Here is a 17,105-nt window from a genome sequence, read left to right as displayed (position 1 = left end):
CGATATCCGGTGATTCTGATTTCGTCATGTATCTGTAATATTTATAAAATTATTACATTACATTTACAGAAAAAAAATGACTCGTTAAAAAAAAAGGCCACTCTAATTTTTGGTGCGACAGCGGGGCGTGCATGGGTGCGCGCGCCCTACCCCCCTCCCTCCCCACCCCCAAAATTAATCCACAACACTCCAAAATCGAAAAACAATACTCCCAAACACCACCAACCACCACAAACACCACCACCATCAACATTATTCTCAAACTATAACTATTATTATTCTTAAATTTCATTTTAAATTAATGAAAATAAGAAAAATGACTAACCTAGGTTTTGTTGAAGGTTGTAGATCGTAGATCGGATGCCGGTGAGAGATGGAGCCGCCGCCGACGAGGGTTGATGTTGCCGCCGATGATGGGAGTTGGATCGGTTTGGGAGAGATGAGTGAAAGGGAGTGTTAGGGGAGAGATGAGGGAGAAGGGTATTTTGGTCTCAAAGGTTGTTTTATGGCTAATGTTGATAGAAATATTTTTGGGGGGTTAAGATGAAAAAAATCAAAACTTTAATGGTTATTACTGTAAATTTCCCTAGATTTTTTAGTTAGTAACATTAACCCCCTTTGATTAACATTAGTCTGAATTTTCAATCAAAACCAACTTTATTTTAATTGAAAAATAGTCAATCCTTATGTATGGCATGGTGAAATTACCATCCCAAAAAATGAAAAAGAATATAAAATTTAACAATAGTGTTAAATTAAATTAGTCATAATCAACATATAAACTCGATGAGATGACGATAACAATTGTATTTGTTTTCACTTAATTTCATGACTTGTAAATTATTTATTGTTTTAATCTATTTCTCCATTAATATTACTACAAAAGTGCCGTGTAAAAGGTCATGGTACCTCAATGTCAAGCTATTATTGCATTTGCTAAAAAAAATATTTGGGAATGGAAAAAACGAAATTTAATTTTTATTTCAGTATTTGGATGATTTTAAACATAGAACTTATTAGACTCAAAAATTACGAAAGAAAAAGAGTTTAATTTTTAATCGATTGAATAAGGAGAGAGACTTGTGTGGGCCGTAGGAGTATGTTTACCAACTTAATATAAGGTGCACTTGGGGCAGCCGAATTGCCCTAATAAGGTAATGTGCTTGGCTAGGACTCGTTATTTTCAAGTCTAATGGGGTGGATTACATATTAAATGTTACGAGACCCATAATATTTAGAATAAAAATTTTTTAATCCGAATACGAAATTGGGTAATTTTCAAGGACCTCCCCTGAGGTTTGGCGTATTGACAATCTCATAGAAAGTATTCATGTAATTACAAGGACCTCCCCTAGCGTTAGTGTACCTTTTCGTATATTGTTCGTATATGAGGGTAAATTAGTGATTTTATAAATAAAAATCAAAGAAAAATCAAAACAAAATTCAAAGTTGCATCGATGACCCATATTTAGGTACTGATAATCAATTTATTATCTCCACTGCAAATTATCTTCAATATATTTGAGATGAATCAAAACTCCATTTTCTCTCTCATTAAACAAAACCCACAGCCATTTTCAAGCTTGAAAAGATCTGAAAAAGCTTTTATAACTATAGAATCTTTGCTACCTTCAAGTAATTTTAAGCTGAGTATGGACATGATAATATTAAAATGCAAGTCCATTTTCAAGCAGAAGCATAGGCAGGTCACGTTCAAGTCCAATGTTTGTGCAAAGAAAGAAGAGTGCCGCCATTGAAACGCAGGAACCCACTTCACCGAAAGTCACATGCATGGGCCAAGTACGGGTCAAGCAATCGTCGAAACAACAACAACCCAGAAAAAGAACCAGAGGCTCGACTAAACGGTGGTGTAAGTGGATGGGTAAAAATGATAAAAGCGGCTGCTTTTGCCGTCGTTTTAAGGGGAAAAGACTCAAGCCTAGGTCTTTAAAACCCGTTTGGTGCAAAAGGGTATTGTTCTTTCATGGTAGCTTTCGAAGAAAAAGAAAAATTATAGAAGATTCTTTGGAGAAAAATTCAAAATTTGGCAACAAAAGTGAATCTTTTGTTCGAGAAACTGAACATGACGAAGAAGAAGAATGAGAGGAAGCTGCCAAAGTTTTTGCTTCTCCTGCATCAACACCACTGAAAAATGTTTTTTTATTAACAAGATGTAGATCTGCACCGTACAGATCATCTTCATTAGCGAGTAGGGTTTGGGGTGAAGAAGAAGAAGAAGAAGAAGAAAAAGAGCAAGCAGAGGCAAAGACAGAGCAAGAAAGCGGAGGAGAAAAGAATCCCACATCGGGAAGAGAGTCCATTTGCAGAGATTCAGATCAATAACCAAATTGTTACACTCATTTAATCATTTTTGTAGCCAAGGGTATTTTAGACTTTTTGTTAGTCCACTAACAGTCAAGTTAACTGTGTACTAACGCCGGGGGAAGTCCTTGTAATTATATGAATACTTTTTATGAGACTGTCAATATGCCAAAATTAGGAGAGGTCCCTAAAAATTACCCATACAAAATTTATTGAACTTTTCAAATGACAAATTCTGTCTAAGCAGGTGTACCATGTTGAGACGGTGCACCCGTCTCATCCAACTATTTCTCTTAAACAAAAAGGATAATATGTTGATTGCATTCAGTTTTTGAAAGGTAATAAAAAATAAGAAAATTATCTACCGACCACATTTATTTTTATTTTTTAAAAAATACACATATCTTTTTGGTTGATTTCTACTAAAAGTTACATTTTCTTTTATTTTTCCATTCTGTTTGCATTCTGTTATAATTTTGCTGATGTTATAGGGTTAAATTGTCATTTCGCTTGTATAGCAAAAATCAACGTCATTTAAACGCGGTAGAAAGAGGAAAAAAAGTAAAAATATTCTAGATTATTTTGTTTAACTTATTATCAAATGTTTAAATTGGGAAGAAAAATTGAAGTAATTTAATTTTTTTTTCATTTAACTAGGGTGAAATAGTAATTTTTCATTGGGGGTAAAATAATCATTTTGTTAATATTCTGTTAACTTCTCTCACGGAGTTTAAACAGCAGTGGAAAAATGATACATTTTGTAACTTTAGGTGGAAATCAGTAAAAAAAGATATGTGTATTTTTAAAAAGAATAATGATACAGCCACAAACTCTTGTACAAACTTATTTTTTACAAATTGACGTGATATTAATTTATTGGTCGAATGAAAATATAAAATAATAAAAATAAATCATGTGGGCAAAGTGATATTTAATTCAACTAATATTATCATGCCACATCAATTTGTATAAAATAAATTTGTATAAGAGTTTGTAACTATATCATTACTCTTTTAAAAAAAAAAAAAATAGATAGTCGGTGGATAATTATCTTAAAAAATAATTAGTTTTGAAATAATATAAAATAATTAATTTTCTCCAAAAATTACTGCCTAATTTTTATATATCTCAATTTACCGTTCAAACAATAACAATGATAACTTAATGAGAACAAAAGTAAAATGATAAACATCCTCGTACAGAACGGCTACGGCAGTTTGTGGTACTCTCTATCTTGATTCATTGTCATGATTCTCCCCAAAGCCGAACAAAAACCCGATGAAAATCAATCTCCCTCCTCCTTTTCCTTTACCTCTAAGTTGAAACCATTAATATTATGTACATTATCAACTCTAATTCTCCTTATAGCAATCTCTTTCAGTTTCATCACCAAAACAACAAAACCCGCATTTTTTCAATCAAATTTAGGGTTTTTTCACCAAACCCAGAAACCAAATCCCATTTCCAAGCCACCCCCATATTGTGTTTTATGGATGGCTCCATTTCTTTCGGGTGGTGGGTATAGCTCAGAATCTTGGTCTTACATTTTAGCACTTAATGAACATGTGAAAAACCCTAGATTTAAATTGGCTATTGAGCACCATGGTGATCTACAATCTTTACAATTTTGGGAGGGTTTGCCTCACCATATGAGGAACTTGGCAGTAGAGCTTTATAACACTGAATGTAGAACAAATGAAACTGTTGTTATTTGCCATAGTGAGCCTGGTGCTTGGTACCCTCCTTTGTTTGATACCCTTCCTTGTCCACCAACACCTGGTTATGGAGATTTCATGGCTGTAATTGGTAGAACCATGTTTGAGACTGATAGGGTGAGTCCTGAACACGTAAAGAGGTGTAATCGTATGGATTTTGTTTGGGTCCCTACTGATTTTCATGTGTCTACATTTATACGAAGTGGGGTTGATCCGGCTAAAGTTGTGAAGATTGTTCAACCGGTTCATGTTGGTTTCTTTGATCCCGTCAATTGTGATCCAATAGATCTTGCTTCCATTGGAAAACCGGTTTTAGGGTTGAGTAACATGAACACGAGTTCAAAGGAGTTTGTGTTCTTGAGTGTGTTTAAATGGGAGTATAGGAAAGGCTGGGATGTGTTGTTGAAAGCATATTTGGAAGAATTTTCTAAGGCTGATGGGGTTGTTTTGTATTTGCTAACAAATCCTTATCATTCGGGTAGAGATTTTGGTAACAAGATTGTGAACTTCGTGGAGGACTCTGATTTAGAAAAACCGGATGATGGCTGGGCTCCGGTAAATGTGATTGATACTCACATCCCTCAAATTGATCTGCCACGATTGTATAAGGCGGCTGATGTTTTTGTTCTTCCGTCAAGAGGGGAAGGGTGGGGGAGGCCGCTTGTTGAAGCCATGTCAATGGGATTGCCGGTCATTGCAACGAATTGGTCTGGGCCAACGGAGTATTTGACAGAGGAGAATGGGTACCCATTGCCTGTAGGGAGAATGAGTGAAGTAACAGAAGGGCCATTTAAAGGGCATTTTTGGGCTGAACCATCTGTTGATAAGCTGCGCGCTCTGATGAGGCTAGTGATGAGCAATGTTGATGAAGCAAAGGCCAAGGGCAAGCAGGCGAGGGAAGATATGATACAAAGGTTTTCTCCTGAGACTGTTGCAGGGATTGTTACCGATCATATAAAAGATATCCTTAGCAGCAAAATTTAAAAAAATAATATACTGAAATATTATCATTTTTGGCTCTTTGCTACTGAAACTTGGATTCTTTAGCTACTAGCTTAGAAGCTCGAGTTTGTACACGACTTGTATATGGGTTGGTAGAGCTTCTTAAACCACAGTCAGCTGCCAGTCTTGAGCTGCTTACAAATGCAAACTGTTTGATATATTGACTGTAGTGTGATGATGTTACAGAACATGAATTATAGATGTATTTTACGGGAATTAATTGAAGAGATTATATCTTAATTTTAATTTTAGAGGTTGTAGAGTATGCTTATGGCATACTTCTGAATAATTGTTTTGCTGTGATATCCCGTATTCCTTCAGCATGTCTTGAACATCAAGAAACACTTCTTGCTTGTCTCTTGTAATGTACTAACAAACAGCTCACATGCCCTAAACTTCATGAGAACTCATTCAATTGATTCAAATATCAGATAAACTGTTAAGGATTTGGATTTTTCAAAAGACTGCTTCTGAATATTTTGTGCTGTAATATCTTGTGTTAATTTTTTCAAGCCTGTAAAGTTGATGACTTATGGTGAAGAACTGAAGATTGTGCAACTTGAAGCTTTGCCAAAACATTTATAGTGGCAATTCAAAAAACTGACATTCCCATCAAAATGAAAAGATGCACCAGAAGTGGCTATAATACGTTGCTAATAAGTTTATTTCTTTCATCGATCACAAGAATATCATATCATATCATTACAAGGCAGTTGATATGTATGTGATATCCAATAAAGACTTTGAAAAGTTAGTGACTCAACAAATCAATTTATCACCCAGTTTTGCAGAATCTCGGACAATTCCAACATAATATTATTGAAGATGAGGTGTGAAAACCGTAAAAACTTCTTTGTAAACAGGTTTCTTGAAATCCACAGCCTGCAAACAATTTAGGTACTCAAAAGAATTAGAAATAAGAACATCAAAATACTGAACTTATTTTATTTATGTCTGAACTAACAGAGAATAGTAGAGCTACTGACACGCTCAAGTATTTGTTCTGGTGACATCCACTTCCACTCGCCAAACTCAGGTTTCTCAGATTTATCACCAAGAAGATTGATTTCTTCCTCCTTGCCAGTGAACTTGAGGAGAAACCTGTGATTTGCATGATTGCATACAACAAATAAGTAAATAAAAACAAATGCAGCTTGGATGGTACATTGAAACTAAATAAATAGCACAATTCAACAGGGAACGGTTCCAAAATTATGTGTGGATATAGATTAGCATGCAGTAAAAGAAAATCAGAAGTATTTGTACGATATACATGTTTATACTGTCTACTACCATCCAATCCAGACTTGGGTGAAGCCGGTGCACAGGTTGAACCATGTCAAAAATTAAAAATTGTTAAAAGAGTAGACAGAGTATCAACAACCAATTTACATGAGTCAGCAGGTTCAAAGCTAGGTTAGATTTGTGAAACATTGAAGCAGTATCGAGTAACTATTTCCAATGTCTTTCCTCTCCTCTTTCTTCTTTATGCATAACAAAATAAAGTAAAAGGTGGCTGAAGGAACCATGTTCCTAGTACAAAGGTATATTACATTTGCAATTTCCTATATCTTAAATCAATCCATCCGATCCTTGCTGAGTTTCTGGCCCGCTCTGCATAAAATGCATCTAAGTGCCAAATCAAGTTACTCACCACTTCTGTGCTTGACCTTTCCAGTCACCTCCCCATTGATGTTTAAGTTTTTCCCTGACTTCTGGAGGGAAGTCATATGTCAACCAATAAGGCACCTGCATGCATATTTGAAATATTTAAATTAGCATTACACTTTCATTAGAAACTGCCATCTAACTTGAACACGAAAAACAATAAGAGCAGATGTAGATACATATTGAAATGAATCCTAAACTGATATAGATGCCACTGACATTTATCAGCCTGAAGGCATGTATAGCTTTATTCAATGAACATTTTTCTTTTTTAAAAAAATTTTATTTAAGCATTAGCATTACCGGTAGATAAATTCCCTTCATACCCATGTGAGTGAGGTTCAAATCCTAGATCTCTTGTTTCAACTGAAGAGATTTTACCAACTAAACCAGCTGGCACCCACAGATTCAATGACCCAATTTCATTCACCTCCACAAAACCTACCAAGATCTAAAACCTTTACCATCAAATTTAAGCATCAAAGAAACAATAACTGAGTTTCTCCAAAAGCCAGCACATTAAAGCCTATCAAAACATTTCTGTTTTCTTTTCTCCAAAAGGCCAGTCTGGCAGTCAAATTTATAATAAGTAAAAAGCCAAACCTCTGCAAGAACTTCCGCCGAGCTGACTCCTGTTTCTTCTTTCAATTCCCTTAAGGCAGCAACTTTGGGATCCTCATTCTCGTCAATACCGCCCTGAATAACAACTTACAAGAATCGCCATTCAATTCGTGGAAAGAAAAGTTCATATTTCAAAAGGAACACTAATACAACCGCCACCAGCTTCACTTTCAACTTCAATTACCAAAAATTCTAGCACTGTTGCTCCAAATTCTTCAAAGAATATAAAAATTGACTTTACCACTCCATAAAAAATGTGATAATTATTATCAGCGGTCATTGATTGACACATAAATGCCACGTCATTTAGGATACAAATATTGTACTACAAAATTTTTGTAACCGCAGCATCAGCAAATTACGAGAATTTAACCAAAAAAAAAATAGTTAAAAGAGATTATGAAGAGTGATCAATGACGCTTCAGCATTACTCAATACTCGTGACAATATGAGTTTTTAAATAAATTCAAAATATATAAATTGAAAAATAATAGTTACAATAATAGAAGCTACCTGTGGCATTTGCCAACTATCAGGTATATCAAGTCTCGAAGCGGCAAAAATCTGCAAAATTTTGTACGAAATTATGATTATAAATTTTTTGTCAAAATATAAAATTAAAAAAATCTTTGAAATTTGAAAGGCGATGGATAATTAAAAACCTTTTTGGAAGAATTGATGAGACAGATGCCGACATTTCTTCGGTAACCTTCTGGAGGAGCGTCCATGGAGTATGATGATGAGCAAATCCGATTCTGATGATGAACGAGTGGCAGGTTAGTAGATTTGGAGAGTTTATGAGGGTAATTTGGGGATGTGAAATTAGGCTTGCAGCGACTGAGGAGAGAAGAAAGGTGAAGCTGGGAATTAGAGGAGAAAGATCGGCTTAAACATAAAGCCATTGCCTGAAGAGGATGCCCAACATTTTTCTTTAGTTATGAATCCGCGTATCCGACCGTGCTGGCTGGCTTCTATTTAATTACCGAAATAGCCCTGCGTTTTAAGATCTAAATTTATTTTTGTAGCCATCAGTTGGGCCTACCTTTCATGAGGTTAAGCCCAATTGCGAGAAAAAACAAAATCAAGCTTTTACTTCAAGGCCGGCTTGATTCGTTATTTTAAAATAATTTTTAAAAAATTAGGATCTAATTCAATATAGTATTTTTAATTTTTAAAAATTATTTTAGTAGTTCTTTGATATAATAGTTGAATATAGTAACGATTTTAAAATTTGAAAATATTTAAGATAAAAGAAAAAAAGTATTAAATTTGATATGGATAATAGTAAATAAAAATACACTTTTAATTTCTTTTATCAAATTTTAAACTAAAAGTTAGAATAATATCCAAAAATAATTGTTGGATAAGATTTAGCCAAACACACTTTTTTTACAATTTTCTATATTCCTTGTTTTTAAAAACAAATAGCTGTATCCAAAACTTGAAAAAACGAGCCCTTAACTTCTCATTGTAAATAAATGGATTTTTCATCTATATAGATAAATTTAAATATTCGAAAGCAAATTTTGTAAAGCATTTACTGTTTGATTGTAGACCCTTGAGACATGATAAATCTGAAAATCTTGATATGGTATAAGTTCGACTTGAATATCTATATGAGTAGAAGCATGATAAAAAATTAACTTCCCAATGAGAAATGGATTCCCAATAGCAGAGATAAACCAATCCTAAGGTGCGTTTGGGGCAGCTGCGCTACCACAGTGTAGCTGCTCCACCCCTTATATTCTATGAGAAAGTATAGTTATACCAAATTCATGCTCACCAGTGAGTCGTACCAATATCAATATTTAATTTACTAATAAACACTCATGAGTATGACAATTTTAAAATTTTTAACTTTTAAGAACTTAAAATAGAGATGGTTATTAATAATAGAAATAGTTTGATACATAACCTTTTTTAAAAAAAAAATTGTATGTTTACCTTTCCAAATAAACTTTATGATAGCAGAGATAAGATATTCTTCGAGCTATAACTAATAAAATCTATTTTAGACACGTTATAAAGGTGCATCAAACGAACACCAATGGCAAGTGTAACATTAAATTTCGTACAAATTCTAAGACTCTATTATCTTTTTGAACTAACCATGTATGAAGTATCTAGAGAGAATGTTGCACTTCATACATTATAATTTAGATTGTAGACCAACCTATTCAATCCAAGATTGCTAAATGTGGCTCTGATTTGGTTCGATGGGGTGATCATCTCTCCCGTGAGTTTTGTAATCGAATTATGGGCTGTAAGAGGAGGATGGGTCTGTTACGGGGTAAGCAGGATGATGGTAGTTTGACTCAATTTACAGAAGCTCGATCCCTGTATAATGAATTGCTGCAAAGCCATGAAGTTTACTGGAAACAGAGATCGAAGATACTTTGGCTTAAGGAGGGTGATATGAACTCCAAGTATTTTCATGCTACAGCTTCGACAAGGAAGAGAGTGAATACGATTGGAAAGCTCCGAAATGGTCAAGACCTATGGTGCACTCGTCCAGAGGAAGTGAATGAGATAATTGCTGGGTATTTCAACAATATTTTCATCTTTGATAGAGGTTCCTGTCCTGAAGTTATTCAATGTGTCAACCCCAAGATATCAGCGGCTCAGAATCACTCACTTCTGGAACCTTTTACTGCTGCGGATGTCCGAGATGCCATTTTCAGTATGCATCCTGATAAATCGTCAGGACCGGATGGTATGAACCCTGCTTTTTTCCAAAAATCCTGGTCTATTGTAGGAATGATGTCTCATCTGCTTGTTTAGACTTTATTCAGAATTGTGCATTCCCCACTGGCTTAAATGACACTAGTGTTGTTTTGATTCCTAAAAAGTCCAATCATGAGTATGTCACTGATCTGAGACCAATAGCATTATGTAATGTTATATATAAAATCATAGCTAAAATGCTTGCTAATCGTCTCAAAGGGGTTTTGGGGTCTGTTATTTCGAAGTCTCAGAGTGCCTTTGTCCCAGGTCGAGCCATTACTAATAATATTCTGATCTCTACTGAGATTATGCATTACTTAAAACGAAAAAAGCAAGGTAGGGATGGGGTCGCAGCTCTAAAAATAGATATGTCTAAGGCTTATGATAGAATTGAATGGCCTTTTCTTAAATCGATCATGCTCAAGTTGGGGTTTGCTGCTGATTTTGTTAACTTGATTATATTGTGTGTCACTACTGTTACTTATAAAATTGTGAGAGAGGGAATGGAAATAGGCCCTATTGTACCTAACCGTGGTCTAAGACAAGGCGACCCTTTATCACTGTACCTATTTATTATTTGTGCAGAGGGGCTGAGTTTGCTAATACATTATTATGAGAGGGCAGGTTTTTTGCATGGGGCTCGAGTAGCTAGGGGTGCTCCTAATATCTCGCATCTCTTTTTTGCCGATGATTGCCTCTTATTTTTTAAAACTAGTGTCCAGGAAGCTCACTTAATGAAGAATATCTTGGCTATGTATGGGGCTGAGTCGGGTCAGAGAGTTAATTTTCATAAATCTGCTATCTCCTTTAGCCGCAATATGAAAGAAGAAGTTGTGCAACAAGTATGCGAGTTACTTGGGGTCCAACCAACTGCTGACTATGGTACTTATTTGGGCTTGCCTTCCTCTATCGGTCGAAGTAAATCTGCTGTTTTCCGCTACATTAAGAATAGAGTTTGGAAGCGCCTACAAGGCTGGAGTCAGAAGTTATTATCTAGAGCTGGTAAGGAGATTTTGCTCAAGACAGTGGTACAAGCCATGCCCAATTATGCCATGAGCATGTACTTGCTTCCCCTTGAGCTTTGTCGGGATATTGAGAAGATGATGAACTCCTTTTGGTGGGGTAGTAAAGGTACGAGCACTAAGGGTATCATTTGGATGAGATGGGAAAGGTTATGCAAGCCTAAGACTCATGGGGGACTCGGTTTTAAGAAATTGCATCAGTTCGACATTTCCATGCTTGGCAAACAAGGTTGGCGGTTTTTAACTAATCCGAATTCCCTTGTGGCTCGCTTATTTAAAGCTCGATATTTTCCTAACACCTCTTTTCTTGAGGCTTCTTTGGGCAGTAACCCCAGCTATGTTTGGAGGTCTATTTTGGCGGCTCAGAACGCTATCTCACTAGGTAGTCGTATTCGGATTGGAGGGGGCCATGAAACAGTGATTGGCCATGCCCCCTGGTTGTCGGACCAAGATAACGGCTTTATCACCTCTTCACTGCCCACATACCTTTCTAATGCCACAGTAGACAGCCTCATGGCGCTTAATCTTCGGCGCTGGGACTTTGATGTGGTGGCTAACATTTTCAATCAAAGAGATCGCGATCTAATCTTACAAATCCCTCTTGGCTCTCGGATTGTCGAAGATGGTTGGTATTGGTTACCAGATTCAAAGGGGCAGTACACGGTTCGAAGTTGCTACAAGATGTTGGAGAATCTGCCAAGTCCTCCTAACAGCAGTGTATGGCGAAAGCTGTGGCAACTTCCAGTTCTTGCAAAAGGTAAAAATTTTCTTTGGTGTGCTATGGTCAATGTTATCCCCACTGCTGATAACCTTGTGCAACGCCGAGTTGAGGTACACCCCTTATGCCCTATATGTAATGTAGCCACTGAAACTATATCCCACGTGTTGCTTGAGCATTCTTTTGCTAAAACTTGCTGGTTAGCATCTGCTGTTGGTTTTATTGGGAATTGTTGGAATGTTGGGGAATGGCTGGAGACTCTCTTTACTCGTTGTAGTAAAGATGATTGCAGCTTAGCTACTATGATTTGCTGGGGAATCTGGTTGAATAGAAATAACAGAGTCTGGAGGAATATCAACGGAAGGGCTAGTACTCTTTTCAATTTAGCAAGTCAGAATTTATTCCAGTGGCAGCAAGTTCGTAAGAATCCTTACTTCTCTCCTTCCTTTGTGGCAAATGATCATGGTTCGGTTTGCTGGAAACGACCCCGAGATGGATGGTTTAAGTGTAATGTCGATGCAGCCATCTCTCGACACAGAGGAACCATCAGCTTTGGGGCTATTATCCGCTCCTCACAGGGTGATTTTATTGCAGCTAAAAGTGTTTCCCTCCCTGGTACATTTGCAGCTCGTGAGGCAGAGGGAATCGGCTTGCAAGAAGCTCTCAATCGGCTCATGCATCTTCCAGATCGGCCAATTGTTGTTGAGATGGATAGCTTACAAGTGTTTAATGCTTTACATGACAGTGTTGTTTATTCTAATGGTTTTGGTGCTATAATTGCTGATTGTAGAGATTTAGCTCAATCTTTAGGAGAGTTTGTTTTCTCTTTTGTTCGTCGATCTGTGAACACCGCTACTCATACTGTTGCTAGGGTGGGGGGTTCTTTGTCTGGTCCGGGAGAATGGAGGCATGTTCCACCTCCCTGGTTGATTAATTGTCTTGGTTGATTTATAAAATTTATCTTTCTTCAAAAAAAAAAAATTATTTCTTTCTTCTTTACTATAGGTACCAGTAAACAAAAAAGGAATAAAACAGTAAACAAAAAAGGAATAAACCTTAGTACGTACCACAGTGGTATCAGAGATGATAACAGATTTTGGAGAGTTAAATGTCGGCTCTCTCATGCCTAGTCAATGACAGATTTTGGAGAAGACAAATGAGATGTTTGGGAAGCTTAATTCAAGAAATTCTCCATGAGAGGCTGTACGGGAGGAAAAAGAACATTCTGATGCCCCACCTCACTATCTAGGACAATCTGGAAACACCATGGGCAGTCTTAAAGGCAACGGACAATAGTCATATGCTCCAAAGCTAATTAAACTTGACTTCCCATGGTCCAATGGCAGCGAAAGATGCGACTAGCTGGCTGGGTCTGTAGAGTTGAGCAGTTCTTTTATCTTCATCAAGCACCAGAAGAAGAACGAATAGCTCTAGCTTCATTCCATTTGGAGGGAAATGCTTAACAACAGTTCTAGTTGATCAAACAATAAGGAGATTCTATGACTTGGCAAGAGTTCTATGAAGTTATGCATGCTAGGTATGATACCACACAATTTCAAGAGTTTTATTAGTGAACTAATCAGATTGCAGAAGCTCAAAACGGTTCCTTATAGGTGCCCATCAAAAGGCTTAGCACAGAAACGATAGTTGATAGGAGGAAGAAAAGACTATTCTTAGCGTAATGAACAATTTGGTCCTAGATATCATCGCAAAAAATTATTCATGATTCAAGCTTGTTTCAATGATTACGATGCTGACAATGTAACTCTCGAACCACCGTTGTTACCACCATATTTGAGTCCTTGAAAATTAATTCCTTACTTACAGACTTGAGGACAAGGTTGACTTAAGAGGGAAGGAGTTGTTAGGGGCACTATTTTTTCTTTCATTGTTATTTTAAATAGCAACAAGTGTTAGTGGTTGTTGTAGTTCTAGTTTATTTCAACTTGTTGCAACTCTTTTGCTACTTTTTTAGAATTTCAACGTTCTATTTTGGTTGTATATTGAAAGTCATTATTGAATAAAAATATATAGGTGTTTTGATTTATGTAATTAAGTTGGTGGAGGCCACAGGTTCCTCAATTAACCTGACAATCAATTATTTCTTATTTCTTCACAGTAGATTCCAGTAAACAAAAGAGGAATAAACCTCAATGCATACCATATTTGTCTTTTTTTAAAAAAAAAATTTATTGCTTTATTTTAAATTGAAACTTGAAGATAATAATTACCGACAACCAACAACCAACAACTAACAACCCAACAACCAACAACCAACAACTAACAACCCAACAACCAACAATCCACAATCCATCAACATAGAGTCACAATCTAGCCATGCAGAAGTGATGCATGCCAGCCTCGGTCAACTCCATAGCTAAAATAGCAGCCATTTTTTGTTAAGTTCGTCAAGTTTAAAATGAACGTAATCCTTGTACTTCTTGGCCTCGTACTTCGGTGGATTTTTTCCGTTAACAAGTTGAGGAAGGGGACCCACCACCATATCAGCAGGTGGATCTAAGAATACTGGCCAAGATATTCTCGTCTTCTCCTTGTGAGGAGTGGCTTTATGCAGCACTGCTTTGTACTTGCCATTGCTCAGAATCTGCACATCAAACGTACGTCAAAATCAATTTGCCATAACACATGCATGCTCTTACTTAGGGGACTTACGGGGTGGACACGGGTTGAGCTGGATACAGTTTGTAAAACTTCAATCTAGCTCATTATTAATTGAATTGTGAAAAACTTAATTCCATTTAATTAAATAAACGTATTCAACTCAAATCAAATCTAACTGTTAAATCATCGGGTTAGAATAGGTTGACTTAATTATATTGATTAATATTAAAAAATTATAAATTATAAATAGAAAAAAAGATAAATAAAAAAATAGTTGGCGCTTAAAATTAACCGATTCAAATAGGAAAAAGAGTACATTAATTCTCCATCATGCATTAAATGTTGTCCATTATACTTAACATATATTGATAAATAAAGATTGTATATGACGTAATATTTGAAAATTTATCAATTTACTTTCAGTAAAAATTCGAGTTTGATTATTGAATTTTGAATCTGAAGCATTTAATCATCGTCAGGTTTAACAAAGAGAAATTGAAAAGGGTTAGGTTGATAGTTGACGTTAATTTTACTATAATTTTTATTGTTCTTAGGTTAGGTTGGGTTATAAAGGTTCATTAATTTGAACCCAACCCAACCAAATTAGTAACTAGATTAAAAAAAATTGACCAAATCAACTCATCTAAATTTAGTTTGATTGAATATTAGATGATAAATTTTAGAATATATTAGAGGTACAGTGTCAGCCGTACAATAATTTGATTGAATCTATTACCGTGTTAGCCATACAATAAGTAAATGATTTTATGATATGTATACATTTATTTTGAAAAATAATCATAAAAATGGTGGTTATATTAAATTCAATTATACATATCATACATGCATTAATTAGTTGTATTCCCTTTAACATATTTTAGAATTTCTCCAATTTGATTAGATTGTGTTTACCAACCTCCACTCTTATGTTAGCTAGTAGGAAGTGGATTTGGTGCTTAGCTGAGCTTGTACTGAGCACTGAATCAATGGTCAGCAATTACCTTATGTGGGCCCTAAACAATTGCCGACCATTGATATGGTGCTCAGCTCAAGCTCAGCTAAGCACCGGATCCAGGTCCTAGCTAGTAAGCCCGATTGATTTACCAATTTTCTGCCGCCCCTTACTTAATTAGGACAGTTTTATATTAATTACAACCATGTAACAGGTGTTCACTCGTCATTTATTGACATATAGTTTCTTTCTAGGTGTAATAAATAATATAAATGAAATAGCTATATACCATACATAACTTACCTCGATTTGGTCACCGATGGTAACAATCAAGGCGTTGGGTATGTAGTTGACATCGATGGAACGGTCACCCTTAAAGGCTAGCAGACCAGGGACATCGTTAGGTACCAGAATGGTGATGGAAGAAAGATCGGTGTGTGGCACCAATCCAGGAGCAAGATCAGGACGTGGGCAAGGTGGGTAGTAATTGATCTTGAGCATGTACTCCAGCTCGTCTCCTCCCACTGCTTCTTTCAGAGCATGCCCTTCAACACCTAACCCTAACGAAAGACACCTAAACAACTTATTCACCACTCCCCTCATGCAATTTGCATACTCCTCGTTCACCTCTCTGTAAGAAGGAGGGTTCTTGGGCCAGAACCGGTAGTTTCTAGAAGCAGGAGGCCAGATCCTGTGGAAAATATGATCCACCCAAGATTTCTTTTCTTCGGCTTCTTTCTGTAACCTGGTCCCGTATCCTTCGATGTCTTTGGCATCTCTTGGGCGAGCATAAGCTTCTTTCTCCTCCTGTGGAAGCTCGAAAAATTCTCTTCCAACGCCTTGCAGCTTGTTGATAAGTTCGCTGGGAATCCCGTGGTTAATAACCTGGAAAATCCCCCATTCCTGGCTTGCTTCCGCGATGGCGCCTGTGAGTCTTTCTTGGTCGGGGTCGTTGAGATCGATTGTGGGGATCTCAGAAACGGTGCCGTTGTGGCACGTTCGGACTGCTGCCTCTGGCTCTACCTGTTCATTTGAATGGGATAAGGAACCAATATTGGCTTGGACTCCCCTCTCTACTTCCATTTTCATGAACCCACTTTCTCTCTAGGTTTAGCCTTAATGTCTGTGTATCGCAGCAAATTATTGACTTATATTTATTCCGTTGATAAACTGCTATTTTTGTTAACTTTTTAAATAATTGACAACTATTGAATAAGAATATAAAATTAATTAAATTTTATATGTATATATGACATGAAATTAAGAAAATTGAACACATATTAATTCAGCACTGGATTTAAATTTATTATGTAAATGAAAACTGACGTGACAGTGACAATTAAAATTAAACTAGAGTAGCTTTTTGAAAAAATAAAAATAAAAGCCGCTGCCAGGAATAGACATAATGATGGTCGGTAATCAATCGGGAGCTATCGATTCAAATGAATTCTGTATAAACTATTAGCAGTTAGTGTGGTGCTGAATTATTTTTGTCGGGATTGCACTAAATCCATTAGTAAATTATTGTAGTAGGTAACAGGGAGTTATCAATTAAAGGCGAAGCTTATTTTACATTAGCTGTACATTAGAGTTAAAATTTTTTAAATTTTTAGAAAAGATAATAATTATTAAAAACATTAATATAGTTTTAAGTTTTACTTTAAAGCCCAGGCTGCAGTCAGGCAATAGTACTGTTAGATCTTCAATTTTTTTAAAATTTTTTATTTATATTTATAACA

At 36.1% G+C, this 17,105-nt stretch overlaps 4 protein-coding genes across 5 annotated transcripts; 2 read left to right on the top strand and 2 right to left on the bottom strand.

Moving 5' to 3' along the window:
* The first annotated feature begins 373 nt into the window (after positions 1 to 373).
* On the top strand, positions 374 to 2,343 carry LOC127901850 (uncharacterized). The gene is made up of 3 exons (XM_052439868.1): positions 374 to 453; positions 1,695 to 1,971; positions 2,107 to 2,343. Exons 1-3 carry the CDS (start codon positions 374 to 376, stop codon positions 2,341 to 2,343), a joined length of 594 nt encoding a protein of 197 aa, XP_052295828.1.
* Positions 2,344 to 3,508: 1,165 nt separating this feature from the next.
* On the top strand, positions 3,509 to 5,285 carry LOC102630784 (uncharacterized). The gene has a single exon (XM_006485412.4). The coding sequence runs from the start codon at positions 3,570 to 3,572 to the stop codon at positions 5,019 to 5,021; it is 1,452 nt and encodes a 483-aa protein (XP_006485475.1). The 5' UTR covers positions 3,509 to 3,569; the 3' UTR covers positions 5,022 to 5,285.
* Positions 5,286 to 5,676: 391 nt separating this feature from the next.
* Positions 5,677 to 8,298, bottom strand: LOC102630267 (nudix hydrolase 26, chloroplastic-like). 2 transcript variants are annotated; one of them, XM_006485410.4, is made up of 6 exons: positions 7,991 to 8,293; positions 7,842 to 7,892; positions 7,311 to 7,403; positions 6,694 to 6,788; positions 6,026 to 6,140; positions 5,677 to 5,921 (listed from the first exon to the last, which is right to left on the bottom strand). In XM_006485410.4, the coding sequence occupies exons 1-6, from the start codon at positions 8,228 to 8,230 to the stop codon at positions 5,856 to 5,858; spliced, it is 660 nt and encodes a 219-aa protein (XP_006485473.1). In that variant the 5' UTR covers positions 8,231 to 8,293; the 3' UTR covers positions 5,677 to 5,855. The 2 variants fall into 2 exon arrangements, with proteins under 2 accessions (XP_006485473.1, XP_006485474.1); XM_006485411.4 differs by lacking the exon at positions 7,311 to 7,403 and having other exon boundaries at positions 7,991 to 8,298.
* A 5,659-nt stretch (positions 8,299 to 13,957) lies between these two features.
* LOC102629970 (flavonol synthase/flavanone 3-hydroxylase) lies at positions 13,958 to 16,525 on the bottom strand. The gene is made up of 2 exons (XM_006485409.4): positions 15,670 to 16,525; positions 13,958 to 14,397 (listed from the first exon to the last, which is right to left on the bottom strand). Exons 1-2 carry the CDS (start codon positions 16,453 to 16,455, stop codon positions 14,170 to 14,172), a joined length of 1,014 nt encoding a protein of 337 aa, XP_006485472.1. The 5' UTR covers positions 16,456 to 16,525; the 3' UTR covers positions 13,958 to 14,169.
* Between the last annotated feature and the right edge of the window lie 580 nt (positions 16,526 to 17,105).

The sequence above is a fragment of the Citrus sinensis genome, chromosome 4 (genome assembly GCF_022201045.2).
Source record: "Citrus sinensis cultivar Valencia sweet orange chromosome 4, DVS_A1.0, whole genome shotgun sequence".
NCBI lineage: Eukaryota > Viridiplantae > Streptophyta > Magnoliopsida > Sapindales > Rutaceae > Citrus > Citrus sinensis.
Note: the sequence above shows the minus strand (reverse complement) of the source record. Positions and strands in the feature narration are given on the sequence as shown.

Excerpts from the sequence above, each read along its gene's own strand:
- LOC127901850 (XM_052439868.1), top strand. The coding sequence starts at position 374 with ATGGAGCCGCCGCCGACGAGGGTTGATGTTGCCGCCGATGATGGGAGT. Across the intron at positions 454-1,694 it reads GGAGAGATGAGTGAAAGGGA|AAGCATAGGCAGGTCACGTT; the intron begins GTGTTAGGGGAG and ends ATTTTCAAGCAG. Across the intron at positions 1,972-2,106 it reads AACCCGTTTGGTGCAAAAGG|GAAGCTGCCAAAGTTTTTGC; the intron begins GTATTGTTCTTT and ends GAAGAATGAGAG.
- LOC102630267 (XM_006485410.4), bottom strand. The coding sequence starts at position 8,230 with ATGGCTTTATGTTTAAGCCGATCTTTCTCCTCTAATTCCCAGCTTCAC. Across the intron at positions 7,893-7,990 it reads TCATCAATTCTTCCAAAAAG|ATTTTTGCCGCTTCGAGACT; the intron begins GTTTTTAATTAT and ends AAAATTTTGCAG. Across the intron at positions 7,404-7,841 it reads ATAGTTGGCAAATGCCACAG|GGCGGTATTGACGAGAATGA; the intron begins GTAGCTTCTATT and ends GTTGTTATTCAG.
- LOC102629970 (XM_006485409.4), bottom strand. The coding sequence starts at position 16,455 with ATGAAAATGGAAGTAGAGAGGGGAGTCCAAGCCAATATTGGTTCCTTA. Across the intron at positions 14,398-15,669 it reads CCATCGGTGACCAAATCGAG|ATTCTGAGCAATGGCAAGTA; the intron begins GTAAGTTATGTA and ends TTTGATGTGCAG.
- LOC102630784 (XM_006485412.4), top strand. The coding sequence starts at position 3,570 with ATGATTCTCCCCAAAGCCGAACAAAAACCCGATGAAAATCAATCTCCC.